This window comes from Rhodotorula graminis, assembly GCF_001329695.1.
Source record: "Rhodotorula graminis WP1 unplaced genomic scaffold RHOBAscaffold_13, whole genome shotgun sequence".
Classification (NCBI taxonomy): Eukaryota; Fungi; Basidiomycota; class Microbotryomycetes; order Sporidiobolales; family Sporidiobolaceae; genus Rhodotorula; species Rhodotorula graminis.
The window spans coordinates 644,187-672,003 of NW_017264940.1; the positions used below are offsets into that span (position 1 = coordinate 644,187).

The 27,817-nt window shown below is 68.9% G+C and overlaps 8 protein-coding genes across 8 annotated transcripts; 4 read left to right on the forward strand and 4 right to left on the reverse strand.

Moving 5' to 3' along the window:
• Positions 1 to 2,826: 2,826 nt before the first annotated feature.
• On the reverse strand, positions 2,827 to 4,675 carry RHOBADRAFT_55595 (uncharacterized protein; the record flags this gene model as incomplete). The annotated part of the gene is made up of 8 exons (XM_018417925.1): positions 2,827 to 3,221; positions 3,415 to 3,674; positions 3,793 to 3,886; positions 3,948 to 3,980; positions 4,053 to 4,129; positions 4,200 to 4,230; positions 4,300 to 4,392; positions 4,457 to 4,675. The coding sequence occupies 8 exons, from the start codon at positions 4,673 to 4,675 to the stop codon at positions 2,856 to 2,858; spliced, it is 1,173 nt and encodes a 390-aa protein (XP_018268982.1). The 3' UTR covers positions 2,827 to 2,855.
• A 910-nt stretch (positions 4,676 to 5,585) lies between these two features.
• RHOBADRAFT_46525 (uncharacterized protein) lies at positions 5,586 to 6,357 on the forward strand (the record flags this gene model as incomplete). The annotated part of the gene is made up of 6 exons (XM_018414809.1): positions 5,586 to 5,631; positions 5,706 to 5,833; positions 5,912 to 5,933; positions 6,003 to 6,011; positions 6,081 to 6,139; positions 6,214 to 6,357. 6 exons carry the CDS (start codon positions 5,586 to 5,588, stop codon positions 6,355 to 6,357), a joined length of 408 nt encoding a protein of 135 aa, XP_018268983.1.
• A 954-nt stretch (positions 6,358 to 7,311) lies between these two features.
• RHOBADRAFT_1111 (uncharacterized protein) lies at positions 7,312 to 8,499 on the reverse strand (the record flags this gene model as incomplete). The annotated part of the gene is made up of 2 exons (XM_018412027.1): positions 7,312 to 7,584; positions 8,035 to 8,499. Coding segments are annotated over 2 exons (738 nt in total), but the record flags the coding sequence as incomplete, so codon positions are not given.
• Positions 8,500 to 9,699: 1,200 nt separating this feature from the next.
• Positions 9,700 to 12,587, forward strand: RHOBADRAFT_46527 (uncharacterized protein; the record flags this gene model as incomplete). Its single annotated transcript, XM_018414810.1, has 12 exons — positions 9,700 to 10,037; positions 10,114 to 10,187; positions 10,262 to 10,335; positions 10,495 to 10,599; positions 10,666 to 10,743; positions 10,819 to 10,875; positions 10,957 to 11,394; positions 11,467 to 11,684; positions 11,767 to 11,929; positions 12,008 to 12,197; positions 12,276 to 12,385; positions 12,492 to 12,587. 12 exons carry the CDS (start codon positions 9,700 to 9,702, stop codon positions 12,585 to 12,587), a joined length of 1,941 nt encoding a protein of 646 aa, XP_018268985.1.
• Positions 12,588 to 12,760: 173 nt separating this feature from the next.
• Positions 12,761 to 14,009, reverse strand: RHOBADRAFT_46528 (uncharacterized protein; the record flags this gene model as incomplete). The annotated part of the gene is made up of 8 exons (XM_018414811.1): positions 12,761 to 13,102; positions 13,164 to 13,171; positions 13,271 to 13,291; positions 13,360 to 13,381; positions 13,445 to 13,578; positions 13,653 to 13,745; positions 13,812 to 13,820; positions 13,886 to 14,009. 8 exons carry the CDS (start codon positions 14,007 to 14,009, stop codon positions 12,761 to 12,763), a joined length of 753 nt encoding a protein of 250 aa, XP_018268986.1.
• Positions 14,010 to 14,669: 660 nt separating this feature from the next.
• RHOBADRAFT_46529 (uncharacterized protein) lies at positions 14,670 to 18,013 on the reverse strand (the record flags this gene model as incomplete). Its single annotated transcript, XM_018414812.1, has 12 exons — positions 14,670 to 15,083; positions 15,158 to 15,250; positions 15,327 to 15,454; positions 15,526 to 15,598; positions 15,676 to 15,775; positions 15,857 to 16,014; positions 16,098 to 16,177; positions 16,283 to 16,438; positions 16,508 to 16,797; positions 16,866 to 17,562; positions 17,658 to 17,787; positions 17,903 to 18,013. 12 exons carry the CDS (start codon positions 18,011 to 18,013, stop codon positions 14,670 to 14,672), a joined length of 2,430 nt encoding a protein of 809 aa, XP_018268987.1.
• A 1,051-nt stretch (positions 18,014 to 19,064) lies between these two features.
• Positions 19,065 to 23,089, forward strand: RHOBADRAFT_55598 (uncharacterized protein; the record flags this gene model as incomplete). The annotated part of the gene is made up of 8 exons (XM_018417926.1): positions 19,065 to 19,611; positions 19,680 to 20,119; positions 20,183 to 21,432; positions 21,504 to 22,389; positions 22,466 to 22,543; positions 22,617 to 22,668; positions 22,740 to 22,919; positions 23,005 to 23,089. The coding sequence occupies 8 exons, from the start codon at positions 19,065 to 19,067 to the stop codon at positions 23,040 to 23,042; spliced, it is 3,471 nt and encodes a 1,156-aa protein (XP_018268988.1). The 3' UTR covers positions 23,043 to 23,089.
• Positions 23,090 to 23,969: 880 nt separating this feature from the next.
• Positions 23,970 to 27,359, forward strand: RHOBADRAFT_46531 (uncharacterized protein; the record flags this gene model as incomplete). The annotated part of the gene is made up of 5 exons (XM_018414813.1): positions 23,970 to 25,011; positions 25,087 to 25,175; positions 25,243 to 25,298; positions 25,363 to 27,192; positions 27,320 to 27,359. The coding sequence occupies 5 exons, from the start codon at positions 23,970 to 23,972 to the stop codon at positions 27,357 to 27,359; spliced, it is 3,057 nt and encodes a 1,018-aa protein (XP_018268989.1).
• Between the last annotated feature and the right edge of the window lie 458 nt (positions 27,360 to 27,817).

A 27,817-nucleotide genomic window follows, 5' to 3' on the forward strand; every position in this document is an offset into this window, starting at 1 on the left:
TGGAGGAACGCCTCGTTGCGCTGCACCTCGATGAGGTCCTCGGTCAGGTTCTTCTTGCACAGGCACTTGAGCGCGTAGTACTGGCCGTACGTCGGGCGCCTCGGGAGCGGCGGCATCGGGTTCCACGTCTCGCTCGCCCACGAGTGCATGCGCGGCCGCTGACCGTCCGAGTCGGCCGGCTCGTCGAACTCGAACGACGCGAGCGGGTCGATCGGCGACAGCATGTCCTCGTCGTCGTCGTCGCCGTTGCCGTTGCGCGCGCCGCCGAGGTCGTCGAGCGCCGGGTCCGGGTCGTCGAGGACCTCGCGCACGAGGTACACGATGGCGTACGTGCCCTCGCCGAGGCGGCGCTCGACCTCGAGCTGGCGCGGGCCGTCGAGGCCGTTGCCCGGCGCCTTGCCGTCGACGTCGACGTGGCCGGCGAAGCAGTCGCGCACGTACCCGCCGCGGCCGTCGAGCCACACGCCGACGCCGACGCGCTCGCCCTCGTCAAAGACGTCGACGTCGCGCAGGTCCTCGCTCTCGCTCTCGGCGTCGCTCATGCCGCTCGCGCTCGACGCGTACGTCTTGGTGCGCGCGAGCCCGGCCGGGCTGTTCTGGGCCGAATCGAGGAACGGCTCCTCGTCGGGCGGCGGCGGGCGCGGCGTCGTGAGCACGCTCGGCTTGTACACCTCGTTGGTCGCCTCCCACGACGCGGCCGAGGGCGCACCTGGGCCGCCGCCGGGCGAGGGCGCGTTGGGCTCGGTCGGCGAGGGCGCGACGCCGCCCGTCGTGTTCTCGCGGACGAGCTCGTGGAGGAGCGGGTGCGGGTTGGTGCCGCCGGGCGTGCCGGGCGGGTGCTGGCTCGCGACGCTGCTGCGCCTCGAGCGGCTCGCGATCGAGCTCGTGCGGCTCGCGGCGCGGACCCGGGAGCGCGACAGGGACGGCGTGCGGAACGGGCCGACGCTCGGCGTCTGCGGCTGCGGCTGCGAGTGCGGCAACTGCTGCGGCAGGGGCTGCGGCGAGGCGGCGTCGTGCGCGAACCAGTCGAAGCCGCGCACTGGGTCGGGCTGGGCGTAGTCGTCGTCGCCATCGTCCCAGCCGTCGTCGCTGCCGAGGGCGCCCTCGCCGACGCTCGACACGCCGCTGTCGCCGCTCGCGATGCGGCGCCGGCGCTCGCGGCCGCTCTGCGACCCGGCGCGGCTGTGGCTGCGGCTCGCGCTGCGGCTCACGCCGCGACCGCCGCTCGGACCCGGCGAGCGCACGCGCGTGTGGTGCGTGATGCCGCTCAGGAACGACGCGAGGTGCGTCAGGCTCGGACGCCGAGACGGGACGGGCGCGGCAGGCGCGGTCGGCGAGGGCGAGGTCGTCGTCGCGGCAAAGTGGACCGACGAGCGGCGCGAGCCGGGCTCACGCTCGCGGTCCTCGCCGTTCCACATGGCCGACGGCGGTGGAGCGCGCACGGGGGACGTGCTCGCGCTCGCGGTCGGGCTCGGGCTCGCCGACGGGCCACGCGTGAGCTCGTTCATGTGGGCAAAGTGGACGCCGAGGCCGAGGCTGGCGGCCGAGCGACGCGCCTGGACGCTGCCGCTCCGCGCGGTGCGGCGTCCGCGGCCCGAGCCCGAGCCGGACGAGTTGGCGCTGGTCGAGCCCGCCGCAGGGCCGGCGCCTGGAGCGAGAGGGCCCGAGAAGAGCTGGCGCGAGGCACGGGCTGGCGAGGGCGAGTCGGACTTGATCGACAGGTTGGGCGAGCGCGGTGACGATGGCGAGGCGCGGGTAGGCGCAGAGGGCTGGCGAGGAGAGGAGGACGAGGTAGAGGAGGAGGAGGTTGGGGGCGGCATGGGCCGAGACCGCTAGGCGGATGCGGTCGGGGCGAGCCTGCGGGACACGAACAGTCAGTCGAAAGGCTCGTCGAGGTGCAGAGTCGAAGAGAAAGGAGGCCGCACCGGAAGGACGAAGAGCTTTGCACAAGGTGGACGCGGACCGAGGAAAGTGGGGACGAGGCCGAGGAACGGCGCGAGCTGCACGTCGAGGACGAGGCTGGCGCTGTTCTCTGCTGTAGTCGAGAGGGCAGGTCGAGTTGGCGTTGGCCCGCGAAGAAGGAAAGGGCGCCAGTTGACGAGGGAGGGTCCGGCCGAGAGCTGCGAGGAGGGGACCGAGAGAGAGTCAGCGACTGCGCCCGCGGCGGCTGGTGTGCTGGTGCTCTGAGACGTTGTGCATGGTGCTCGCGAGTGCCCTGGGTGCCCTTGAGGCGCAGGGACCGCGGCACGAGGCGACCATGAGGTGCCCGCCGAGGCAACGGCTCACGTCGCCCGCCCACTCCGAGAGGGAGCAGGGCGGCTCGGTAGCCCTGATGAGGGCTCACATGCCGTCTAACGAGGTCCACCGGGTCCAGGGAGGGGTGCGGCGGGCTGGGCTAGTCAAGGGCCGGCGAGAGATGAAGAGAGATGGGCGACGCACACGGTGAACGGGGGCACTGGACGGGGCGGTTGGTCGGCGAGTTCTTGATCGAGGCACGTCTAGTGCAGTAGCTGGTGTCGTGGTTCCGGGTCGAGGCGAGCGAACTCCTCGAGGCGAGTCTTGGGGGGACGAGGACGCGGACGGCGATGGAGACGACGACGAGGGCGAGAGCGGCGAGAGGGTGCGGGGCTGCGAGGCAGAGGCTGTGGCCTGCTCCTCTGCACTGCACGCTCAGCTGGCCGGCGTCGAGGGAGTGCGGCGCGAGCAACCGGACGCCTCCCTTCGATCGCCCTCTTGCGACGACGACGAGGACGGCGGCGGCGTTAACAGCCGGACTCGTGAGCCTCGCTCGGGACAAGGATGCAGTGCAGTGCAGTCTATCGTGTCGACGTCTATCGGAAGAGCAACGTCCGCCTCTACCGCGACAGCCCGCCCCCGAACCCGTACTCGTCGTCGCCTCGCTCCTCCTCGTCCCCCTCGACCCGGATCCGCATCCCGTCCACCGCCGGCCGCACCCACACGTCGCCCTCGCCCCCCCGCTCCTCCACCGCGCTCCCTCGCTCCCAGCTCTCGACCGCCTGCAGGCCCCGCTCGACAAACACGCCCGCGTCCTCGCGCGTCGGGTCGGCCGCTCCGTTGTACAGCTCCCACGCGCTCGCCGGCGCCGGCGGCACCTGCTCGCCCTCGACCACCGGCAGCGACGTGCGCCTCGCCGGCGACGCCGACAGCGCCTCGCACAGCGCGAGCCACAGCGCGTGCGACGTGCGGTGCCCGAACCCGAGCTGAAACGGCGCGTGCACGACCAGAGCGACGGCGATAACGTGGCGCAGCGACGTCGACAGCGAGGTGCCGAGACAAGGTGCGAGGTTCGAGTAGGAGGGGGCGAGGGCGCATCGGCAGGGCGGGCAAGAAGGGAGGGGAGCAAGGTTCGTCAGGTCGGGCAACGCAGACTTTGCCGGCTCGACGAGGACGCACCAGGTAGTTCCGTCTCGCGCCGAGCCGCCTCGCCGTCTGCAACGCTTGCCCGATCCCGTAGTGGCTCGTGAATGGCTCGACTCGGAGGCAGTCGACGACGAGCGCGTCGAGCTTGTTGCCCGCGAGCGCGCGCTCGATGACGGCCCACACGGGCGGCGGCACGAACGACACGTCCGACAGGTAGACGATCGACGTGTTGAACAGGAAGCCGAGGCATGTGTAGGGCGATGGCGGCGTCGTGAAGAACTTGCCGTGGTGCACTGCGCGAGGGGGGGCCAATGCGTGAGCGAGACGTGCTACGAGGCCTCACAGGGGCGAGAGAGACGACCCGGAGCATCTCTGCCGCCGCAAGAGCCGAGGGAGAAACCGCTGACGCACCTGGCAAGGGCGTGATCCGGACGCCGAACAGCTCGAACGGCTCGTTCTCGTCAAAGATGTGCCACGTGAGGGCTGGAACGTCGCCTCCTCCAGTCTGAAAGGGCGAGCCGTCAGGGTCTGTGGCTGATGGACAAGAGAGGAAAGGGAGGACGCACCGCTTTGCCGAGGCTCGTCAAGTAGGGAAACGCCTGCGTCGCTCGAGGAGGGTCAGGGTTAGGGTCTGGCGCGAGGGAGAGGCCGAGAGGGGGACAGGGACGCACCCGTGAGACCTCGTTGAACGTCTCTTGCGTGAGGTAGATCGGGATAGACGTCTGGATGGCGCCCCGCAGAGTCCAACCTGCGACGAGGAGGGGGCGAGGGCAGGGTCAGCAGCTTGTCTGACCCTGTCCTGAGACGGAGCGGCTCACCTCGAAGATCGTCGAGACCGAGTATTGCGTCCTGTGCGGCGCAAGAGAGGTCAGTTTGGCTCCGCCAGAGTGAAAGAAGGGAGGAAGGGAGAGGACGCACGGCATGAGCGTGCGTGAGGAGGACGGCGTCGATCTCGCGCAGGCCGTGCTTGGGCCAGTGCTCTATCGCGCCTCCATAGAACGTCTTGCCGCACTGTGCGAGGGAAAGGGACGGTCAGCGGTCGTGGGCGTGACACAACGAGGAGGAGGGGACGGACGTCGATGAGGATGGTGCGGTCGCGCTCGCCTGCTTGCGGCGAGGGGATGCGGAGGATGGCGCTCGTGTTACGCCTAAGGTTCTTCTGGGCGTCGAGGTCGGCCTTGTCGAGGGTTGAGCGACAGCAGTGGCAGCCGCCGACCGGGTCGGTGAGGCACTGGACGGCGGGCAGGCCGGACGAGGTGGCGGTCCCGAGCAGGATCAGGTCGAGCGCAGCCATGCTCACTCGTCGCTGCAGCGAGTCGCGCGGTGAGGCGGCAAGAGCGACGATGGTCCAGAGACGTCGCTCCACCGTCACCTCCATCGTCCGCCATCGCTCTGCTTGCGAAACCGAGCAGCGCAATCTACCGCAGCTGTGTCTGAGCACACCTCTGGCCAGCAGCGACGCCAGAACCTGCTCCCGCTGCGGTGCTCGTCGACCCTCTCCGATCCTCATCTCTTGAGCGACCGCTCGCTCTCCATGGCTCGCACGGGCGACTCACTGGCGGCGAGTCGCTCAGTCGAGCTTCACTGCTGCACCCGCATGGGCACAAGCCGCCCGAGCGTGGGAGTGCCTCGGCTCCCGCCCCTCTGCTCCTCGTCCCCCCTTCCTTCCCCTCGCGCTCGACGTCACGCTCGAGCGCTTGTCCTTCGCCTACGCTCCGGCTCAGGAGACGTCGCTCAGGAGCGGTGCGGACGACCTGGGGCGCCCGCTCGTACTCACTCGATGCGGAGCCCTTTTCCTCGGACACCTGCTCCATAGGCGGACTCGCGTCCTTTTCTGCGCTCGGCATCGCTGCGTCTTCGAGCTCGCTGCGCCTCCTTGCTCTCTTTCTCTTCCGCCATCTTTCCTCGTCGACATGGCGACCAACGCACTCTCGCCCCCTGTCATCGACCCCAGCATCCCGGACCGACTGCGCAACACGCTCAGAGACGAGGTCCACTTTGGTGCGTTCGCCGTTCGCTCCTTGGGCCACAGTTTTCACCCGAGTGCTGATCTTGTGACCGAGCAGCATCGACAGGCGAGACGACAATTCACGAGGAGCGCCTCGGCAGGCGAAGATGGTCGCTGACTCTTCTTGCGCACCGCGACAGCCTGCGGCGCGCTTTAGCGACACGAAGAACTCGGACGAGCCGGCATCATCACGGACATGGTCAAGTACACCGTCGCCAAGGCGCATGCTGCCGATCCCGCTCGTGCGTCCCGGTCTCTCCTCGAGCGTCTTCTCGTGCAGCGAGTTGACCTTTCCTCTTCCTCCTCGACGACCCAGACTTTGCTCGCACATCGCCCATCGAGAGCTACTGCACTTCCGTCGACCTCACCGCCCTGAACAAGGTCATCGACGGCAAGCATGCGCTGTTCGCCATCCAGAAGGCCGTCGGCGAGCTTTACAGGATCGTGCGCCCGCTTTCTCTCTCTCTCTCTTTCTTCTCAGCCCCGACTCAAAGAACCTGACGACGACCTTCTGACCCACAGCGGAAAGATGCGCGCGAGCTGAGTGCGCTTCTCCTGTACGCGGCCTGCAATGCGATCCGACCTTCTGACCTTTCATTCGCCGCGCCCGCAGGAGAGACAGGTCCGCCTTCATTCGCCGCTCGGCTCGAGCATGACGATCGGAACCTGACACATCTGGCCGCCGATACAGTGCAGCGAGACGCTCCCCGTCTCCCGGCCGGTCAGGCCGACCTCGTCGAGCAGGCTTGCGTGCGTTCGGACCCTCTCTTACGCTTTCCCGCCCTCGCCCTCGGTCTCGCTCGACCTGGCGACCGCGGCAACAGGACCAGATCCTGTCGTACCTCGAACACAATGCGCCTCGGGCCTTCAATGTGCTCGAGCCGAGCAGTGCGCGCGCTCTCGGTCGGCACCGTCAGCGCGAGGGCAAGTACAGGCGCGACCTCATCTACTCTCGGATCCAGTACTAGACGGCGTCGTCTGCATCGGAAGAAGCTTTCGAGTCCTGCCCGTGCTTCAGAGAGGAGCGCGAAAGCTTGAGAGCGAGCGTTTGAGAAGGTCGATCGAGAGTCGCCGTTCCGACCCACCACTTGATTGAGCCTGTCTCTCGCCCTCAGAAGCCTTCGTGCAACATCGCAGGTCTCGAGAGCGGCATCACAGAAGCGAGAGCGGGCGAGCAAAACTGATGAGACGAGGAACCGTCCTCGCACGGTCCTGCGACCGCCGGCTGGAGCTCGACTTTCTTCTCGTCGCAGCAGGACTCGTTGTACGTAGTTCGTCGAGTCTGAGCGACGCACGCCCGAGAGGCGAAAGCTGTCCCTCTCGAGCCGATTGAAGCCCGACGACCAGCTCAGGTTGCGAAGGACGGCTGGCTCTCGCTTTCGCCTGGTCCTTTCCTCTCGGTCGAGGCACGCCAAAGCGAGAGACGGGCAAGGGTATGTACTGCACACGCCTCGCGCTACGTCTCCCGCCGCGGGGTTGGACACGGAGGGAGAACAAGCTGCGAAAAAGGCCCTCGGCCTGCCGACGACGACGACGACGACGGGCGGGCGAGGGGGCGAGCACTATAAGAGGGCTAAGGAAGACAGGAAGGGGGCAGGGCGCGCTGCGCCAACAAGGAGGGTCGAGGAGCGAGGAGAGGAGGGTGGGAAACTGGGTATGCGGGTGCGAGAACGGGAACAGGCGGGGCGCGAGGAAGGAAAGGCGAAAGTTGGAGCGGGGCGCGTGCTGGAAAGGAAGGTGGGTATCGCGAGGGGTATCGAGAGCGCGCACTCGAGAGCGCGAGAGGGGAGGACGAGGGGGAAGGAGGCCGAGCGCGTTGGCGCTCAGGCGAGGAGGAGCGTCGCCGCGAGGACAGCGGCGCCGAGGACGCCCGAGGCGCGGACGGCGAGGCCCTGTGCGGCGCCACCGGTCAAGTTGGTCTCGCCGGCCTGCTTGGTGACGCTCTCGAGGAAGCCGCCGCCGCACTTCTCGCCCGTCGCCGTCCACAGGCTGCCCTGGCCCTTGAGCAGCGGCGAGTTGGCGAGGCCGAGGGCGTACGGCATGCGCGACTCCCACGCGACATAGGCCGACAGGATCGACTTGGTGCACTGAGAGCACAGGACGGTCGACGACATGGACGGCGACAGGAAGAGGAACGGGAGCGACGCCGACGACCACGTCGCCGCGTTGGGCAGGATCGACGGGACGTCGAACGACTGGACGCCGGCGGCCGTCGAGTCGTCGCCGAGCGACGAGGTGCTCGCCGACGTCGAGTTGGACGCGGCCGCCGTCGAGTTGGCGCCCGACGACGAGGCCGACGCGCTCGCCTGCGCCGAGGATCCCGAGCGCGAGGCCGAGGCCGAGGCCGACGACCACGCCGACGCCGACGAGTCGCCGTTCCACTGGCGGCGTGCGAGACGCTTGACGGCGCCCGTGATCTGGACGTACAGGCTCGGGGGAGCGGGCACGTCAATCTCGAACGACGCGTCCTGCGCGGCGAGGATGCGCGCGTTGTTGACGACCGGGACCGACTGGACGAGGTGGGTCGTCGTGTTGAACGTCGCCTCGGTCTCGTTCGTGGCCGACGAGGCGGACGACGACGAGGCCGACGCGGGCGAGCCGGCGTCGATCGAGGCGGTTGCGGCGGCGGCGTACGAGCTCGCGACGCTCGACACGACGTGAGTCGCGTTGGCGCCGGTCGAGCCGGCGGGCATCGAGCCCTTCGCGATGTCGTTGATGCACCAGTCGGCGGTCGAGTCGGTGCTGCACACGGCGTCGCGGAGGGGCGTCAAGACGTACAGGGCGTCGTACGACCCGAGGACGACGTCGTTGCTGGCCGTGAGCTCGGCCGTGCAGTTCGAGTTGAACTGGGTCAACAGGGACCGCACGAGCGAGTCGTCGCACGGCGCCGAGTAGCACAGGCCGGCGAGGGCGTCCTGGACGGCGGCGTCGTTGGCGGCGTAGTCGTTGGACGCGGCCGAGGCCTGGAAGGTCGACAGGGCCGAGAGGAGCGGGGCGGTGCAGGTGCTGATGTCCTGGTGCGAGTTGAGGTAGGTGAGGAACGCCTCGCACTTTGGCGAGATGGTCGACGGGATCAACGGGTTCGGGGCCGACGAGGCTGTTTTGGGTGAGAGAGGCGTGTCAGTGGATGCGACGAAAGAGTGCAAGGCGGAACAGTCGAACGCACCGGTGGTGTTGGTCGACGAGGTGCGAGACGGGGCCGAGGACGACGAGGCGGAGGAGGGTGCGGCCGAGCCCTGAGCGCTGACGGACTGAGCCGACGAGAGGGCGAGTGCGGCGGCGGCGAGTGCCGTCGTGGAGGTCGAGAAGTGCATGCTCGGGTGGTGCGTGTCGGGCGAGAGAGAGAGAGGGAGCGACGAGGTTGAGCGACGATCGAAGGTGGGCGGAGGGGGCGGCAAAGGGAAGGCACTCGAGGGACGGGGACGGCGAGGGGCGGCCGGTGGTGTGGCTCGGCGGGCTGGTAGAGGGTCAACGAGAGTCTTGAAGGTGCACGAGCGTGTCCTGGACGACGGGTGGTGGAGGGACGAGGGACGAGAGAGGCGAGAGCGAGGCAGCGTTTGTTCCTCCGGCTCTCGCTCTCGCAACCTCTCTCGATCGACTCTGGCCTGGCATCTTGCAATTCGCACGCTCTCTTAGCCAGCCTGCTCAGCCTCTACAACCCCGTCCCCTCCCTGTACACCCAGCTCGCTCCCCTCGTCAGTGGCCACCTCCGCGCCTTCGGTCACCCAACTTGCGACCGCGTCACGTGGGTTTCAACCTCGCCGCCTCTCCCACTGCCCGAGCCGTCGTCCTCAAGCTCGCAGAGCGTGTCAAAGGGTCGAGCAAGGCGAGGCGAGCATGCGCGCGGTCGGGCTCGAGCGCGAGGAGGCAGCGCGAGCGAACCGTGGCCTCGCTCACGCGCCTCGCCGCACAACACACGCCTCCTCCCCCTCTCCCTCCTCGCTCTGCGCTCCTGCAGCAACCCTGCACATGCTGCAGCTGCTCTCCCGAGGCCACCGCGACCTCGCGAGCCTGCGCTGCGCCCCAGGGCTCGCTCGTCCTCCAGCTCGCTCCCCTCCCCGCACGCTCCGCCGTCCGCCCTCCTCTCGTCGCCGGAATCTCCTTGGAGCCGACGACGGCCGAGTCGGCCGTGAGTCCGCCTGCAGAGCGCCTCCTGACCGGCCCCATCGCCGCGATAGGCGGCTGCGGAACCACGAGGGTCCGGGCCAGCTCTGGCTGCACTCCGTGCGAGCTCGACCGGTGCCCGCAACGCTGCAGCTTGGCTTCTGCTTCCACACACTCGTCGCCAGCATCTCGAGCTCCCACTCACGATGCCCCTCTCGTCGTTCCTCCCCGGCTTCTCGGCCGCCCCTCCTCGCTACGCCGGCATTTCCGAGCCGAGCGTGTACGCGACGCTCGCCCACGCCACCGACCCCGACGCGCACAAGGGCACCGCCGACCCGAACGAGGCCCTCGACGCTGGCGAGGGTCTCGCACCGACGGCGCAGCAGTTCGACTATGTCATCTGCGGCGGCGGGACAGCCGGCTGCGTCCTCGCGTCGAGGCTCACCGAGGACCCGAACGTGTCGGTCCTGCTCATCGAGGCCGGTGAGAGCGACCAAAAGGTCCTCTTCTCACGTGTCCCGGCTGGGTGGGCCAACCTGTTCAAGTGCGTCCCGCCCCTCCTCCTCCTCGTCTTCCCCGAGACCGTCTCTCTGACCTCGCCTATCCTTCTCGCGCTGCAGGACGCCCGCCGACTGGGCCTTCTCTACGGTGCCGCAACCCGAGCTCTCGAACCGCTCCCTCTTCCAGCCTCGCGGTGAGTCCAGCCTCTCGCCTTTCTCGCCCTCGCTCCCGACGAATGCGAGCTGACCCTCTGCAACCCTGTCGCAGGCAAGATGCTCGGCGGCTCGTCGGCCATGAACGCCCAGATCTACCAGCACTGTTCGCGCGAGGACTATGATGCCGTACGTCCCCTCTCGCTCGCCAGGTTTAAGAGGCCCGAGCGGGCTCGAGACTGACCTTTTTCGTCTTTCCTTCCTTCTTCCCTTCCCTTCCTTCTGCGCCGTTTCCGTCCTCGTCTACCCATCGACTCGTCCGACACGTTTCACCTGCTCGCGACGCAGTGGGAGGCGTCGGGAGCGACCGGCTGGGGCTGGCTCGACCTCAAGCCCTACTTCGCCAAGGCCGAGGGCTTCACGCCGAGCGCCGCGCACAAGATTGACGAGTCGGTGCGTCCCCCTCACTCTCTTCTCCTCGGCGCAGTTGAGCCCGTACTGATGATGCTCGTCGAGCAGATGCGCGGCAAGGAGGGCGTCTGGAAAACTGGCTATCCCTCGACGTCGCCGGTCGTCGCCGCGTGGGTCAAGTCCGGTGTGCGTCCACCCCCTCTCGTGTCGTCTACTTCAACGAGAGCGAGCTGGACTGACCGACCTCGTCGCGCGCTACAGCCTGCCTGCGGCGTGGCCCACAACCCGGACCTCAATATCGAGACGAACCCAAACGGCGTGCGTCAGGATCTCTCCCCTGTTGCGCCTCCTTTCGCGTACGAGGGGCACGTCACTGACCTGAGCCGGCCAAGCGCACAGATCACGCGCTTCCAGGCGACGGTCGACTCGAAGGGCCAGCGCTCGTCCACCTCGGCCGCCTACCTCCCGCCGTCCGTCTACACGCGCCGCAACCTCTCGATCCTCACCTCGACGCGGTGCAGCAAGCTCCTCCTCGGCCCGGACCAAGACGGTCAGCAGCGCTGCGTCGGCGTCGAGCTGCAGCAGGAGCGCAACGGCAAGACGTTCGTCGCGCACGCCAAGCACGACGTGATTCTGTCGCTCGGCGCGTTCGGCACGCCTCAGCTCCTCCTGTGCTCCGGCATCGGCGCCAAGGACAAGCTTGACGCAGTCGGCGTCGTCCCCAAGCTCGACTTGCCCGGTGTCGGCGAGGGCCTCAAGGACCACTTCCTTGCCGGCATCTTCTTTCGGGCCAAGAACGGCACCAGCTTCGAGTTCCTCAAGAGTCAGCTTCGTACTGTACGTCCCGAGCGATTCTCTTGTGCCCCTCTCTTTCGACGAACTAACCTTTCGCCAATTCTCGACGCGCAGATCCCTTCTCTCATTCGGTGGCTAATGTTCGGCACTGGCGCCCTCGCCTCGAACCTCGCCGAGGGCGGCGCCTTCCTGCGCTCCGACACGATCGCTCGTGACGGGTCCATCTCGTCGTCGGCAACTGAGGCCAAGGGCATCGTCGACTTCCCGATCAACGCGAGCGGCTCGACGAGCGCCGACCTCGAGATCATCGCGGCGCCTGTGTGGTACCTCAAGTGCGTCGGCCTCGTCTTTCTCTCCCTTGTCGTCTCGTCGAGGGGACCTTCCTAACTCGCCCTTCCTCCTCCTGTTTCTCAGCCACGCCATGACGCCGCCTCCCGTCCCGTCGGCCGACTACTTCACTATGGCCTCGACCATCCTCAAGCCGTTCAGCACCGGTACGGTCGGCATCCGCACCGGCAACGTGTGGGACGAGCCGCTCATCGACCCGAGGTACCTGAGCGACGAGCGCGACCAGAAGGTGCGCCGCGACTGTTTCTCTGTCTGCTCTGTATCTTTTGGTGTGAGACTGACCCGATCGCGAGGTCCCTCTGCGCAGGTCCTTCTCGCCGGCCTGCACTTCTTGCGCCGCCTCTCGCAGACGGCCCCGCTCGCCGACCTCATCACGGGCGTCGACCTCCCGACCGGCGGCATGCAGGGCTTCCTCGACGCGACCGACGACGAGCTCCTGCAGCACTCGAGGGAGACGGCCGAGACGATCTACCACCCGTTCTCGACGGCGAGGATCGGTGCGTCCAGCCCTTTCTCTCCTTCTCACTCTCGACTCCTCCACTACGGCCGTGACATTGACGCGCTTCCTCGCACAGGTGACCGCACCAAGGGCGGCGTCGTCGACCCGGACCTTCACGTCTACGGCACGACCAACCTGCGCATTTGCGACGCCAGCGTTTTCCCCGACGCCGTCAGTGGCCACCCTGTGCGTCTCTCTCTCTCTCTCTCTCCTCTCTCTCTCTCTCTCTCTCCCTCTCTCTCGTCGTCATCTCGACCCAGTCGAGCTCGCTGACAAGCGCCAACCCTCGCAGCAAGCCGCCGTCGTCGCCGTCGCCGAGAAGTTCGCCGACATGCTCAAGGGCGAGAGGTCCGTGCGCAACGCAGCCGGCGCCACGGCTCGTCTCTGAAGGGCTCGTCTCGAGCTGTCGAGGTGGGCTGTATCTCGGTCGTCTATTCTGTTCCTGCAACTCGCGTTCTCGTCTTCCTCGTCGAGAGCTGCCTGCATTGCTCTCTCTCTTGTGCTCGCTCCTCTCTCTCGCTCTCGCTCGCAAGTTCGTGTCTCGAGAGTGCTCCGTATACTTCAGTACTCGCGCTGGAAGTAGAGCCACGCTCGGCGGAAATCTCCGTCTCTCGACGCCCGACGCCTGCCGAGCGCATGAGCCTCGTCGTGCTCGGGGGACGACGACGGCACGTGCGCCTGACTCAAGCGCGAAGAATGTTGCTGGAACGTGTGCCGTCTCCTCGATGGCGTCGTACCGGCCTGCTGAGCCCTGCGGCGAGCGGCGGCCAAGCGCCGCGCTGTGTCCTTTTGTTGGCGAGCGGCGACGGCGGTGCGGCGAGTCTGCTTGACTTGGTTGCTGTGGTGCTCGAGCACGTTGTAGCCGTCGGTCTCGACGCCGTACGCATCTTCGAGGTACGTGGCCTGCAAAGAAGATCGAGCGTGAGCTTGCGGGCGAGGGAGCGAGGACAGGAAGCGCACGGACCAGTTGCTCTCGGTCCGCGGTGGAAAGATCGCCGTCATCCATTGCGCGAGAAGAGAGAGTCAGTACCGAATCTGTCGTCGTCGCTGCAAGACGTTGTGCGCGCGCACCGAGGACGTCGGCGCTCCACTCTGCGAGCGGGCCAAGTCAAGTCAGTCGGCTGTCGGCACTGTGTCCGAGGGGGCGGCCGAGCACTCACCGAGGTTTTGCAGCGTCTCCAGCTGTGGTCCTCGAGAGGGTCAGGCTCGCGTAAGACGCGAGGAGCGAGAGAAAGAGGAGCGCACGAGGTGACCGGCCTCGACGTAAAGCGCGACCGCTTCTTGCGAGAGCTTGCTCCGACGGGTTTCTTGGCGCTCACGTCTAAGGCGATCGCGCTTCTCCACGAGCGGACGCTTGACCTGGTCCGTGACGGCGTTCTCTGCGCGTGTGGGTCGGGCAAATGTGAGCGGGCCGAGCACGATGAGGGCAGAGGAGCTCAACAGCGTCACGCACCCAGCTCCTGGTTGATGGCGAGGATCTGCATGTCCAGCTCGTGGTACTCGGAGACGGGGTCGAGAAAGTCGGGCTCGAGAATGCGGCGCCACGCTGCTTCGGCGAGAGAATGTCAGTCGGCGCACGGGGTCCGTGGCAGCGCGAGCGGCGGCTACGTACCCACGCGCACTGCAGAGGACGACACATGTCAGGCAACGCGACGAGAGAGGAATACGGCGAGCTCTCGAGCTCACCTTGGTCGTGGAGCGCCTTTGCCCTCGAGACGAGCTGGTCGGGCGCGGTGTGCTCCTCATCCTCAGAGTAATCGTCGAGCTCGTCAGGCTCTGGCGAAGCGCTTCTGCTGTGTGTGCCCGTCATGACGGCGAGGAGCAGTTTGCGGCTCACGCAGCGAGAGCCCCAGCGCGAGCCGAAAGTTCAACTGCACGGACCCGCCGCGGACCTTCCGGAGAGGAGCCCGGCTACGTTCGCTCGCCAACCGGACGCAGCTGCGGTACGTACAGGGGCTGTGTTCCGGTGCGCCCGCGCTCGGTCGACGGCGAGTCGAAGTGAAGAGGGTCGAGCGTGGCAGCCTTCTCCAGTTGCGCCTCGAGCTGCTTTGAGCACCGCTCTCGCAGCTCTGCCGTCCTCGGCGGGCTCAGAGCGACACAGGGCAACTCAGAGCGAAAGTCAGGTGCCGCTGACGGAAGCGAGTCGGAGAATGCGAGCCTCTCTCTCAAGAGCCGCTCGTCAACGGCTCGCTCGACAAGGAGGAAAAGCGCGATCGTTGCAGGAAAGGTACACAAAGTTGGACGGCACGGCAGAGAGGGTACAGCTAAAGCGAGACCTGTCGCGAAAGAGGAGAGAGTCAGGCTGATATGCGAGGGGGAGGTTGAGAAAGCGGGGACTGAGCGCACCTGTCGAACGTTCTCCTCGTCCACCTCGACCCTCGAGCGCCGCACCCTCTCCTCGACCTCCTCCTCTGCCCACCGTCGAGCGCGCCTGCCTGCACCCCGCCGACTCACTCACATCTGCCCCTCCTCAACGGCGGCGTCGTGCGGGCCGGTCGCCGCCGTCATCTGCCGCCCAGCCGCCAATCTGGAAGAGTGCGCCTCCTGCCTGAGCGCCCAGGGCAGCACCGAACTGGAAAGGCCCAGGTCCGGCGGCAAACGCGGGCGCGCCGAACATGAACCCGTCGACGTCGCCGCGGCCGAGCCTGGGTGCGGCGCCAAAGACAAAGGCGGGAGCGGGTGCCGGTGCGGCGGCGGCGGCGCGTACGGCGCCGAACGCGAAGGCAGGCGCGAGTGGCGGTGCGGCGGCTGCGGGTGCGGCGAGAGGGTGGCCGACGGGGTAGATGGGCGCCGCTCGGACCGGCTTGGCGGCGGCAAGGCGGGCGGCATCGGCGGCAGTGCGGGCGTCGAGGGCGTCTTGCGCACGAAGGCGAGCTTGCTCGATCTGAGAGGGAGGACACAACGTGAGTCGCGAGCACTCGCGAGGACGAGGGCTGCGCGAGGAGGAGAGGGACGAACCTGGTTGTAGTCGGCCATCTCGGTGTCGTCGTGGAGGACGCACTTGCCGTCGCCGGAGCCAGCTCGCTGCTCAAAGTGCTCGTAGCCCTTGATCTGTGAGGGCGAGGGACCGAGGGTGTCAGTACGAGGCTCACGGGCTCGGACGAGGCTCGTCGGGCTCTTGACGCACGATCGCGCGACAGCAGTAGCACCAGTAGGCGCCGCACTGGCTGCAGACCATCTTGTTGCACCCGTCCGACTTGAGGCACGGCACGGTGCACTTTGGGCATGGCCGGATGAGCGCGGCCGACATCGCCTCTGCGGCGAGGAGGGTGCGACGTCAGGCTTGCTCCCCTTGCGACATCGAGTAGAGGAACAGAGGGACGCACCCGCGACGGCATGAACTCCGGGGAGGCGGCTCTCCTCGTCGGCCTCCTCGCACGAGAGCGGAACATGGCCCTCCTGCAGGACCCGGCTAAAAGTCAATTTCGGCGACGGCGACGACCACGGCGAGGGGCGAAAGAGGTATACGAGCGCACCTTGCGACACTTGCGGCAGGACACCTTGCGGCACTCGGGCCTCTCGCACCGGAAGAGACGCTCGTCCGGGTTCTCGATGAGGCAGGCGAACGGGCAGAACCTGCAGGCGACGGCGACGAGCGTCGTCAGTGAGGGGGAACAGGGGCGCTCACTGTCACAGAGAAGAAGAAGTAGGACGCACGGGCACTTCTCGAAGCCCTCGACGCCGTCGAACGCCTCGTCGAGGTCCTTCTGCTGAGCGAGTGCCGCGAGCGAGTCGACCATCTTGGGCGCAAGGAACGACGGGTACGACTTGGGGTCGAAGCGAGCTGAGCAGTCGGCCGTCATACAGGGAAGCACCTGTGGGAGGGAGTGGGTCAGTACGGGGAGGGGCGAGGGTTGCGGAAAGGGAGGGAGGGAGAGAAGAAAAGGGAGAGACGCACAGCTTGGCGGCGCCCGATGCGGTCGCTCGCGTTGGCGAGCGCACAGCTCTTGCAGAACAGGTGGCCTTCGACGCACGACGCTGCACGAGGGCGGCAAAGGTTAGCTTGGTCCGGTCGCCTCGAGTCGGGCGGGGACGACGGTGGCCTCGGGGAGGCAGATCTGCTCGCGAGAAATGGGGACGCACCCGTGTTCTCGACGGCGACCTCGTCGTAGCAGCAGCCGCACTCGATGGCCGTGCCGGCCTCGCGCGCCTTCTCGTTGAGCCGCTCGGCCCGCTTGCGCTCGCGGTCGGCGGCACGCTCCTCCTCGTCGGCCGCCCGGCGAGCGGCACGGTCGGTCACTGTGAGGCGAGACGCAAGGGCGCGTGAGTGAGGGAGAGGAGGAGAGGGAGAGGAGGGCGAGGACGCACCGATCTTGTTGACGAGCCAGTCCATCTCGCGCTTGAGCTCCGGCGGCGGACCCTCGACCTCCTCCTCGTCCCACTCCTCGCCGTCGCGCTCGCGCCGCACGATCCTCACGACAGGCTTGGGCGGCTTGCGCGCCTTCTTGAGCTTCTGGTTGTCGTACTCGCCGGCCGTGAGCTTGCGGCGGAGCGTCGTCCAGGTCGGCGCGAAGAAGCACGCGTGCGGCGCCGAGACGAACGACTGCTTGATGACGGTCGACGGGAGGCGGTCAAAGTCGGTATAGAGCTGGTCGAGGCTGTCGTACGGCGAAGCGAGTCAGTCAAGTCCGTTCAGAAACGACGAGAGGGGGAGGAGGGGACGGACGCGATCTTCTTGTACAGGGGCGTCGGCTGCTCGCCGCTGTTTTTCCTCGCGTCGACATCGAGCCAGTCGACCTCCTTCTCCTTGCCCTTGCCCTTGTCCTGGCGCGCGCCCTCGCCGTCGCCCTCGCCGCCGTCGTCGACGCGCGGGTACGTCTTCATGCCGAGGAGCAGCTCGACGACGCTCGCCGCGCCGCCCGCCGCGTGCTCGGGAGCATCGAGGAGCTCCGAGACGTAGCCGGGGTCGACATCGGGGAGGACGGCGAGTACGGTCGCGAGCGGCGAGGGCGGCTGCTCGGCGAGCGAGCCCGGGTCGGCGTCCTCGTCGTCGCTGTCGAGGACGAGGAGCTCGCGGTAGTCGTGGGCGCGGCCTTTGCCCTTGTCGGCGAGACGGCGAGCGGGCAGCGGCGAGACGACCTCGAGCGAGTCGTCGACGACGACCTGGTCCGGCTCGTCGTCCGAGTCGAGGACGTAGACGGCCTTGCCCTTGCCCTTGCCCTTGCCCTCGCCGTTGAGGTCGAGCTGGTGGCCGGGCGTGCCGGTGCGGGCGCGCTTTGGCTGGGGCGGCGTGTCGGGCGACGAGTGGGCGAGGCGGAGCGAGGGCGAGGCGGCCCGCTTGCGGGCCATCGTCGCGTTGGCGGCGGTCGAGGCGGATGCGGCGGCAGGCGGGTCGATGAGGTCGATGAGGGCTCCGAGGGCAGCTGCAAGGAGGACGCGAGCAGGTGAGCGCGGGTCCTGCACCGCCTCGTTGAACGACGAGGGGGAGCGCGAAGAGGAGAGGAGTGCAGAGTCGCACCTTGGGCGCTCGCGCTCGCGAGCACGGCCTCGCCCGCACTTGGTGCGCCGTCCTGACGCGTCTCGTCCCACGCCCTGAGCGCGTCGCGCCTGGTCGAGGTCGGGGCGAGTGCGCGGGCGGCGATGAAGAACTGCTCGGCGACGACGCTCCGAGAGGGTCAGTACGAGGTGCCGCGGTCCTTGTAGAGCTCGAGAGTGCATTCTTGGCCCCACTCATACCCGCTCGAGAGGTTGCGAAAGGCTCACCTCGGGTGGAGGAACGTCGGGCGGCGTCTCGTCGTCGTCGCTCGACAGCTCGAGCGGGCTCTTGGCTGGCGCAGCAGGGCCGGCGACAGAACGGGGCTGCCAGCCAGACATGGCTGCCGGGGCTCTGGCGGACAGAGAGCGGGTGGAGGACGACGCGGCTCCGACTCGGTGTCGCTTCGAGTCGCTCGCTCGGCCGCTTTTCTCTCGCTGGTCTTTGCTAGACAGCATCTCGTCTCGTACCCAGTCGTATGCGCCGCGTCCTTATTGCAACTGCGCCCCTGGCGAGAGCTGCGGCGTCTCTGACCCTGAGTTTGGTCGACGCCGGCTTTCTCTCGTCCTTCGGCCGCGCACACGTCTGGTTTCGGCCTTCGGAAGAGCACGAGCAGGCGCGGAATGCGGTGCAGGACACGGCGTAGCCAAAAGACGCGTGCCCTTGAGCGAGAGGCGGGACAACGCGCGCAGGAGAGTGCGAGGCGATCCAAGCCCGTCTCGCCGCAGCCAGGGTCGACGCACGACCGCCAGCCGATACTCGGCGTTGTACTCGAGCGGCTACGCGGCTGGAGAGCAAGTGCAAGGCGAGGCCTCGAGCAGGGTGCGCGCGCAATGGCGCCAAGCCGAGTCGTCGATGCGAGAGGCGAGCGAGGGCGGCCGCTCCGCCCGCTCCGAGTGTGACGACAGAGAGGCGACCCGTGTTGCGAGAGCGTGCGCGTGGAGATGCGGCGCAGCGAAAGAGCGTGCGCGCAGGTGCGACTCGCGAGCCGGCGACTCGGAGGAGGAGGAGCAAAGGGAACACGACCAAGCGCGATGAGAAGGCGGCGCGGGACCCGGACAGGCCGCTGCGCCGAGTGTGGGACAGCTGGTCGAAGCAGGCGACATGCTCACAGGGCAACAGCGTCGGTGCCGGTGACAAAGGCGGGAGCCAAGCGACAGGTGAGCGGGAGCCGGCCACTCTCGTGACCACCGGCTCGAGCTGCTCGCCCAGACGCACCAGAGCAGCGAGCCATGCACTAGCTGCCCTGTACGCACCCAGCCCGCCGTCTTCCACCCAGCCCTCGCGACCTGAGCGCCTGTACACCGCCTCGCTCGACCACCACACGTCCGCGCGCATCTCGTCGGCGACTCGCCCAGCCCCGAGTCGCGCCAGTCGACCGCTCCGCCCGGCATGAGCCACGCGACCCACCCGTACGCTCTCTCGGCCCAGCACGTGGCCGCGTCGTCGTCGTCGTCGGGCGGTCCCACACGCGCCGCTCCTCCCGGCCCCGCTCAACCTCGCCCTCGAGCACCAGGACCGAGCACGGCCGGCCTTGGACAGCGAGCACTCGGCTACGGCACGCTCGACCCGCATCCCGACCAGCGCCGCCTCCCGTCCTACTCAACTTCGCCCTCCCCCATTGCGACCTCGTCGTCCTCGCTCGCGTTCGACCCCGCCGCGGGCGACTACAGCCACACGGCGCACCGCACTCGCGCCGAGTCGTCCCCCACCGACCATCGCCATCACGCCGACCATTCGGCGCCCCCGCCCCCGCTCGCGCACCACCTCGACCACGGCCCCACTCGCCCCGAGCCCGTGCGCAGGCAGGGCAGCAACACGGTCACCCGTCGCGTCATCGTCGACGAGCACGGCGTTGAGCGCGACGAGACGCGCGACGAGCGCAGGGCCCGCAAGGAGCGGGAACGGGCCCACAGGGCTGCGACGGCTGGACAAGACGGTGCGCCCTCTCCCCTCTCTCCCTCGCTCCCTCGTCAGACTCCTCGAACTGACGTCCTACCGGTACAGGCTCTTCGACGCGCCGGCGGCGATTATCTCGAGCGAGCGACGGCGCCGACTCGGTCGCTCCTTCGCCCTCCCTCTCGTTCGGCTCGCCCGCCTCGGTCGCCGCTCCTCACATCGCCTCATCCTCCACCTCGACGGGCGCCAACAACTCCGCCGCATCGTCAAAGTCGGTCCTCACCATCGCCCTCCAACGCGCCCAGTCGGCCGTCCTCCTCGACAGCGCCAACAACTTTCCCGCCGCGGTCGCGGCCTACACGCAGAGCGTCCGGCTCCTCAAGGAGGTCATGGCCCGTGTCGAGGAAGGGTCGAGGGACATGGAGCGCAAGTTGAGCACCGGCGGCATGCGCGACGGCGAGACGCGCGACGAGTGGGAGCGCAGGAGGGCCCGGTACGAGCGCAAGGAGCGCGCAAAGGTCGACGAGGCGCGGCGTCTCAGGGTTATCGTGCGTCCGACTCCCTCTCTATCTGCCTGCGACGGTCGAGCCGACTCTCTCTCTCACGCGCAGCACGACACGTACGAGGATCGCATCCGCATGCTCGCCCAGATGGGCCACACGGCCCCGGGCCACGTCCCGCCACCTTCCCTCGAGCTCGCCCCGCCCCCTTCACTGTCGTCCACGTCCCTCTCGACCGCCGCCCACGATCTCTCGGCACCCGCACCCGCCGCGGCACATCCGCCAACCTCTTCCTCGTCCGCCCCGTCCCTCGCCAACCTGCGTCTCGACGACCCAGGCGGCGTCGGGCGGCACCACAACCTCCACGCGCGCGACCGCAGCGACGTCTCGCTCCGCATCGTCGCGCCCTCAACGCCCGTCGAGCGCGACCCGCACGCCGCCGCGAGCGGCATCGGCGCGGCCATGCTCCTCCCGTCGCCGACCGAGCGCGCCGTGCCCACATTGTCGAGCCTGCCTGTCGCTCTCGCACACGATGGCGGCGACCGCGTCCGCTACCTCGCGCCCGAGGGCGACCCGGATCGGCCGCTCAGCATGGCGAGCGACTCGACCGCGACCGCGACCGCGAGATCCCGTACCCCGAGCGCTGCGACGCCGACCCTCCCTGCGCCCATACCCTTCGCCCACCGCATTGACCCGGTCAGCCCGACCGACTCGCGCGCGTCGTCCGACGGCCTCAGCACCGCCGTCGAGCCCGCCTCGAGCTGGTCCGCCAGGCCCCACGCGTTCGAGCCCGCCTCGGCCCCTGTACGCCACCCGGCGCTCACGAGCCTCGAAATGCGCCGAGGGTCCTCGGCGAGCGCGCTCAGCGGCGACACGCTCCGCGTCGGCGTGCCCGGGTCGGCGTCGGCGCCGGGCATGGTGCGCGCCGCGTCGAGCGGCTCAACGACGGGCTCGGCGACGCCCATGCGACGAGGGAGCTCGCTCGGCCTTCTCGGCTCGGCAGAGGCGGCGCCGATCGAGATCCGCCCCAGGCCGATCCGCACGGTCAGCCTCGCCGGGACCGCCACGGCGCCAGACGAGCAGCAGCCGCGGCTGCAGCTCGTCAACGAGTCGACTGCCGAGGGCACCATCTCGCAGCGTCGCAGTGCACGGTCGCCTGTCCCGAGCGACGAGGCGTCCATGCGGCCGCCCGAGGTCGCCGTTCGAGCGCCGTCGTCCGAGGCCGACCGCTCTTTCGCCTTCCCGCCGCCGACGCCGGTCGACTCGGCTCTTCCTCGCCCTGTCCTCAAGAGCGTCTCGTCGGCGTCGTCGCTGCCCGGGCGGCTACGAGCGCTGAGCCAGCCGGGGAGCAAGCGGCCCAAGTTGCCCTCGTTCGACGGCGGCGCAGCCCGACCACCACTGCCGCCGCTCCTCGCGACGGGCCTCGGCCCAGGGGCGACGTCGCGCGCCGTCTCGGCGTCGCACGCGCCGTCGGCCTCCCGTCGTCGTCGTCGACCGCGCCCGCCGGCTCGCTCGCCCGCAAGGCGTCCGCCCCGACGCCAACGTCGCTCACGGCGCCCGCTCAGCTCGGCGCTCCCGGCGGCGGGCCGCTCGGCCGGAGCAACTCGTCGTCGTCGGTCGCGAGTACGGCGTCGCGTTTGTCGGGTCGAGCGAGCGGCGCCCCGGGCTCGCCGAGCGACACGCCCGCGACCTCGAGCTTCCCGTCGTCCATCTCGAGCGGGTACTCGCACCCGTCGTCCCACCTCGGCGGCCTCGGCGGCGGCATCGGCGCCGGCATCTACTTGTCGAAAGGCCTGCCGTCGCCGCCGCAGCCGGGCGCCCCCAGCTCGCGTGAGGCGACGCTCGCCTTGCCGTCAGTCCGCCGCCCCTTTCACCTCATGCGCCTCGTCGCCGCCACCATCCCGACCACGGAGAGCGGCGCCGGCGGCGGCACGAGCGGCGGCGGCGGGTACCTGAGCGAGCGCCTGTTCGTCCCGGCGCACGTCTGGACGACCTCGGCCGGCACCAAGCTCGTCGCCATCGAGACCAAGGTCCGCATGCTCGACCTACTCGCGTCGGGCCTCGACGCACTCGATCGAGCCGGGCGGGGCATGCTGCTCGTGCCAGTCGGCAGCTCGAGCGCAGCGGCCGCGGCGAGGGAGGAGGCGGCGCGGTTCGCCAAGGAGCTCGAGAGCTTCGAGGGCCTCGCCGAGGGGATCCAGAGCACGTTGGCGAAGAAGCTGGGCGTCGGCGTCATCGGCGTGACGGGCGGCGGCATCGCAGGAGGGGCGCCGCCAGTGCGGGAAAAGGACTCGAAGCAGGGGCGCAAGGGCAGCACGGTGCGTCACGCCTCTCTCTCTCTCTCTCTCGTTACGCACGACTTCTCACTGACCCACCTGCTCCGATTGTCTGCAGGCCAGCTTTTCGACTTGGAGCTCCAAGCTCTCGATGAGCCTGAACCGGGTCGTCGCCAACGGCGTCAGGCGCGTCCTCGTTTCGCCTCGCTCTCACGGGGCCTGCGTACTCACACCTCTTTTCCATCTTCTCCCGCAGCCTCGACTCGCAGGCCACGTACGTAGACGCCATCGCCAAGGTCTTTCGACAAGCTCAGTCGCTCGGTGCGTCCCCGAGCGCGCTCCCCCCCTCTCGTCCCTTACCCGGCTCATGTGCTCGTCGTTCTCGCCCACAGATCGTCACCTCGCCCTCGTCTTTCCTGCCGCAACCGATCGGCCGGCCGACTCGGCGTACGCGCTCCTGCCGGCGGCGGACCTGTATCGCCTCGAGCGGCACCTGCGCAAGTCGAGCGAATTCTTCGCGCACGTCATCTGCCGGTTTGTGCTGCGCGACACCGGGATCTTGTTGGACAAGTGTGCGTCCTCTTTCCTCTCTCTCTCTCCATGTATGCGAGGGTGTCTGCCCTGGGTGGTGCTCACCCTGTTCGTCCCCTCGCGCAGATGTCAAGCGCGGTGGAGCATGGCTCTCGGGCGAGTGAGGTTCGTCGGGCGATCTGGAACGAGCAAGACAGTACAAGCTCTGCAACACGGCGCTCGCGAGAGGCTCGCTCAGAGCTTCGCTTCTCGTTTCCGCTTCCTCGTCCCCTTCCTCTCTCCTCTTGTCGGCCGCGACAGCTCGCATTCCCGGCCACCTGGTTCCTGCGTGTCTGTCGCCTGTCCGCTCTTGAACGAGCCTCACAGACAGGTTCGAGCCTGCGAGCCACGCCTCGAGCAGGCCGCGAGCCAGCTCACGGGCGAGGCTCGAGCGCGCTCACGCTCTTGGCGCACGCGCCGTCCTGCCTCCGGTCCGTCACGGACGCGCCTCGGGTGATCGACGCTTGCGGGCCTGCCGGCGCGGCGGGGCAAGCCCGGCCGCAAAGATCGCCCTGCGAGTCGACGGCAGTAGAGCAGAGCTGTTGGAGGACGAGGAGGAGATCGCGCAGAGGTGAGCCCACTTTGCCCTCTTTCTCTCGTCGGCCTGCAGCACGTACTGACACCTCGAGACCGACCTGCAGCGAGGGGAATGCCGCTCGGCGGCGAGGAGGCGACGAGAGCGAGGCCGGAGACTCCTGTCCGTCGAGGTTCGGTCGACGACGAGAGCGCGTCCGTCCGTGGTGCGGGGTCCGCAGCAGCTTCTTTACAGCTTCTGTTGCTCTCTCGCACCGTCTCTCTCGTCGTCGACAGCACACGCAGCGAGACGAGGAGCGTCGGCGGCAGGTCGGCCTTGGGCGCACGGTGCGTCGCCTCTCCCTCCCTCGTCCTTTGTCCTCGCAGCCTATCCCGGCTCGCGGACACGCCGAGCTCACCAGCGTGTCGAGTCTCAGCACAGCGCATCGATCAGGCTGCCCCCACTCTCGCCTGGCGCCGTCGTCCCTCCCTCGCTCCTCCCTTCCTTCCTCCTCGTCCACCCGTCCGGCCTCGTCGACATGGCGACGGTGCGACACGCCGCATCACCGCTCGACCTCCTGTCGGGCGTCGCCATCGAGCGCGAGCGACACGTCCGCTCCAGCGACGAGCCCGGCGTCGCCGCGGCGGAGCCTCGCTCGACGACGACGCGAGCTCCCTCGCCGAGCGCGCCTCGAGCCGCACAAGGCGCGTCGACATCTCAAGCTGTGCCTCCATCGGCACCGAACCCGCGCTCGGCCACGCCGGCGGGCCTCCCTCACCCTCACCCTCACCTTCGACCCCGCACCCGCCTCCCCTTCCCTTCCGTCTCCGACCTCCCACCCACCACCTCGAGCCTCGCCGTCCACTCGTCCGGCGACACCTACATGTACGGCGACGCATCGGGGCGCGCCGTCGTCCATCGCCAACAGCTCGTCGGCCCGGTGGACGGGCCTCTCGCCTCGCTCCTCGCGACGCCCCGCACGGACGCCTTGTCGTCGCCCTTTGCGGCACCCGAGCGCAGTCGAGCCCCGAGCTCGTACGGCGCGTCTCACGCCCACTTCCCGTCCGTCGGCGGGCCCAGGAGCGTCGCCATGATGCGGCAGCAGCCGTCTTGGCCGAGCCGCCTCGACCGCCCGCGCGACAGGCCGTCGGCGTTCGTCCCCTCGACGATCCTGTGCCCTCCTGTCTTCCCGCCGTTGTCGAGGACCTCGGCGCCGGGTCGGCCGCGCCCGCACGTCCTCTTGCACCCCGACTCGCGAGCCGACCTCGAGCGCGACGAGCCGTCGCCGTCCTCGGAGCCCGTCCGCAACGCCTCGGTCGCCCTCAAGGCGTCACTCGAGCGTCCAACGGCGGTCACCGACAAGAAGCCGCCGCAACGGGCGCACAAGAAGGCGTCGGGCGACCAGAAGGGCAAGGCCAAGGCGCCGCCGCCGCGTCCGCTCTCGCGCATCAAGCTCTCCGAGCGCCCACCTCGCGACATGGACCGCTGCGACGCGATCGTCTCGTGCACGCTGTGGGAGGACGAGCGCACCGTCGCCATGCAGGTCCTCGTCGACGGCCACGTCGTCGCGAGGCGAGCCGGTGCGTCCACCTCTTTCCTCTCGCTCCTTTCGAGACAAGTCGCGCCTGAGATCGGGTTTCTCCCTGCCCGCACAGACACCGACTGGGTCAACGCGACCAAGATCGTCAACATGGTGCCCGGCATGACTCGCGGCAAGCGCGACACGATCGTCAAGACGCGCTTTGTGCGTCCTCATCTTGCGCCTTCTCTCGGTGTCGCGCCTCCTGAAACTGACCTCTTCTTCTCTACAGGGCGACAGCGACCGCATCATCTTTCGCCGAGGCGCACTGCACCTCAAGGGCGTCTGGTGCGTCCCGCTCACCTTCTCGCGCCCGCACGGTCCCTCACTGACCTTGACCTCGTTCTCGCAGGGTACCTCTCGCCGCCGCTGCCGAGCTCGCGCAAGACTACGACCTGATCGACCTCCTGTACCCGTTGTTCGAGGACAACATCCGCTCGTTCCTGTTCCGGCCGATCAACACGGAGCGCACGACGCTCCTCGTCGTCGCTGCACGCGAGCGCGCCGCCCTCTGCGAGATGCCCGATGCTTCGAGCGGCCTCAGCCTCGAGCTGCGCGAGGAGCTGCGCATCCGCGGCGAGGAGCTCGCGCGCTTCCTCCAGTACCTCGAGCAGGGTCTCGGACTGCCCGGTCCGAGCGCCGCGCCGTCGTCAGCCCCGTCGCGCCACGCTCAGCTCGGCATCGACGATCGTCGCGGTATCAAGGAGCAGGCGCGCGTGCACGTCCCGAGCGCTCCTGCTCCCCTCGGCGCTCGGCGCCCTGTCCCGCCCGTCGACGGCGTGGCTCGCGACGAGTGCGACCCGCCGTCGCCGCCGACGCCTCCTCCGTCGGGCGGCCCCTTGCGCTCGACGCGCCAGCAGCAAGGTCTCGCGGCGACCTACCGCACCCGCTTCGGCTTCCCAGCCGAGGGACCCTCTCCTCCCGAAGCGGGTCCGAGTCGCTCCTCGTCCACCTCTCGCGTCGTCGCCTCGTCGACCAAGCGCGGCCCGGCCACGTCGACCATGCGCTCCATCCAGCCCGACAACGCGACGCCCAAGCTCAAGCTCGACATGCGCCCGTACGCCGCGCCGGCGACTGCGGTCGAGCACCCGCCTCGTCCCCCAGCTGGCGGCCCCGCCGGGTCGGCCTTCTCCTGGTTCGACAACCCGACGCCGCCCGAGCACGCGGCGGGCGAGTACTTTGACCCCTCGGCCTCGACGAGCGGGTGCCCGAGCGTCGCGCAGCGGTCCCGACACGCTCCTTCGGCAACGGCTCCGACGAGGTCGAGGGCGGCTCGCCAGCCGAGGTCATCGTCGCCGCCGAAGCGTCGAGCCCGGCGTGGTGCGACTCGGGCGAGACGCTCGAGGGTCGATCCGCGCGTCGAGGGTCGTCAGGCGGGACGCGTGCCCGCCTCGAGGGACGTGCACAGTCGGTCGCTCTCGGTCCCGACGACCATCGGCGGCGCCCTCGACCTCGACTCGCGCGTTCTGCCGGCGCTCACCGAGGCGCCGCAGCCGGCGCCGCACGAGGAACCCGCCAACTACCTCGCGCTCGTCGCCGAGCTCGTCGCTTCCCTTCGATCGCCCTCGCCCAAGCACTCGCCGTCGCCCTTGTCGCGCCTGTCCGTCACGCGCATGTCGGTCGACGCCGCCGCCGCAGTCGTCCATCCGCACGTGCCGGGCTTCTTCGGCGCCAAGTCGCACTTTGCGCCTCGCTCGGTCGAGGTCGAGGCTGCGGCGGCGCCCCGAGCCGACACGGAGGACGCCCGCGGCCGCGAGCTGCTGAGCGAGCTTCTCGCCGGTCGCGAGTCGGCGCGCCGTACGGCTCGCGACGGGCTCGGGCCGCTCTTTTCGTCGCCCTGCCCCGACATCGACGCCTCGGCCACCCTCGACTCGCGTCGCCTCGCCGCGACGGCCGGCCTTGACGACGTCGCTGTCGAGGCTCGGCACGCCGCCCTCTGCGAGCCGCGTACCTCCCTCTCGTCGCCCCCCGACGTCGCTCGAGCCATTCCCGCCCGTGCCGCCGTCCTCTCGGGCGCGACCGCGCCGATCCCGCACAAGCGCTCGTCCTCCGACGTCGACGACGTCGACTTGAACGTCGGACCCGACCAGCTGCGCGGCCTCGAGCGCGTAGAGCGGGCGTGCTCGCCCAAGAAGGCGAGGCTCGCCTACAGGCGAGGCGACGATGGCTCGCGCGCCGCCAAGTGAGCGCCGAGGCTCGAGGGTCAGGGTGTGGACGGTTCTCTGCTTGGATCTGGTGCGTCCTACTCTCGCCGTTCCCCTCTTTCCCTTTGACGAGACTGACCCGTCGTCCCTCGTCCTCGTGCGCAGCTTCTTCCGGCTGTCGAGGTTCTCGGCCAGGGCGCCTTAGACGCGCCCGTCTCGAGCACTGTTTCGCTTGGCGTCTTGTCCGTGCAACGCAGTCACACCCTTCGCTGCACCTGGACCGCGAGAGAAGCTCTCGCGAGCGAGCCGGCGGGCGGCAGAGGAAAGCGGCTCTCGGACCTCGCCTCGCCGGCGGACAGGCCGCACCTCTCGAGAGCTGTACGACGTCCTCAGAGAGCGTGTCGACCTTGCTGCACAAGGCCCGAGCGAGGTGAACGGCGTGCCGAAAGCGGGCTCGGTTCGGCTGCGTCTGACGCCAAGTTGCGCAGGGACTTTCCGCACCTCTCGCTCCGTCGTCCTCGCTGTCCCCGCCGCAGCTCGAACACTTGCCCGCTGAGCTCTCCAGCTCTCTGCAACGCTCGCCAAGTCCACCCGGCCCCACGCCCTCGCCCCGTGTGACCTCGCCCCGGGTTCGCTGCGATGGCTTCGACTCGGGACGACTTC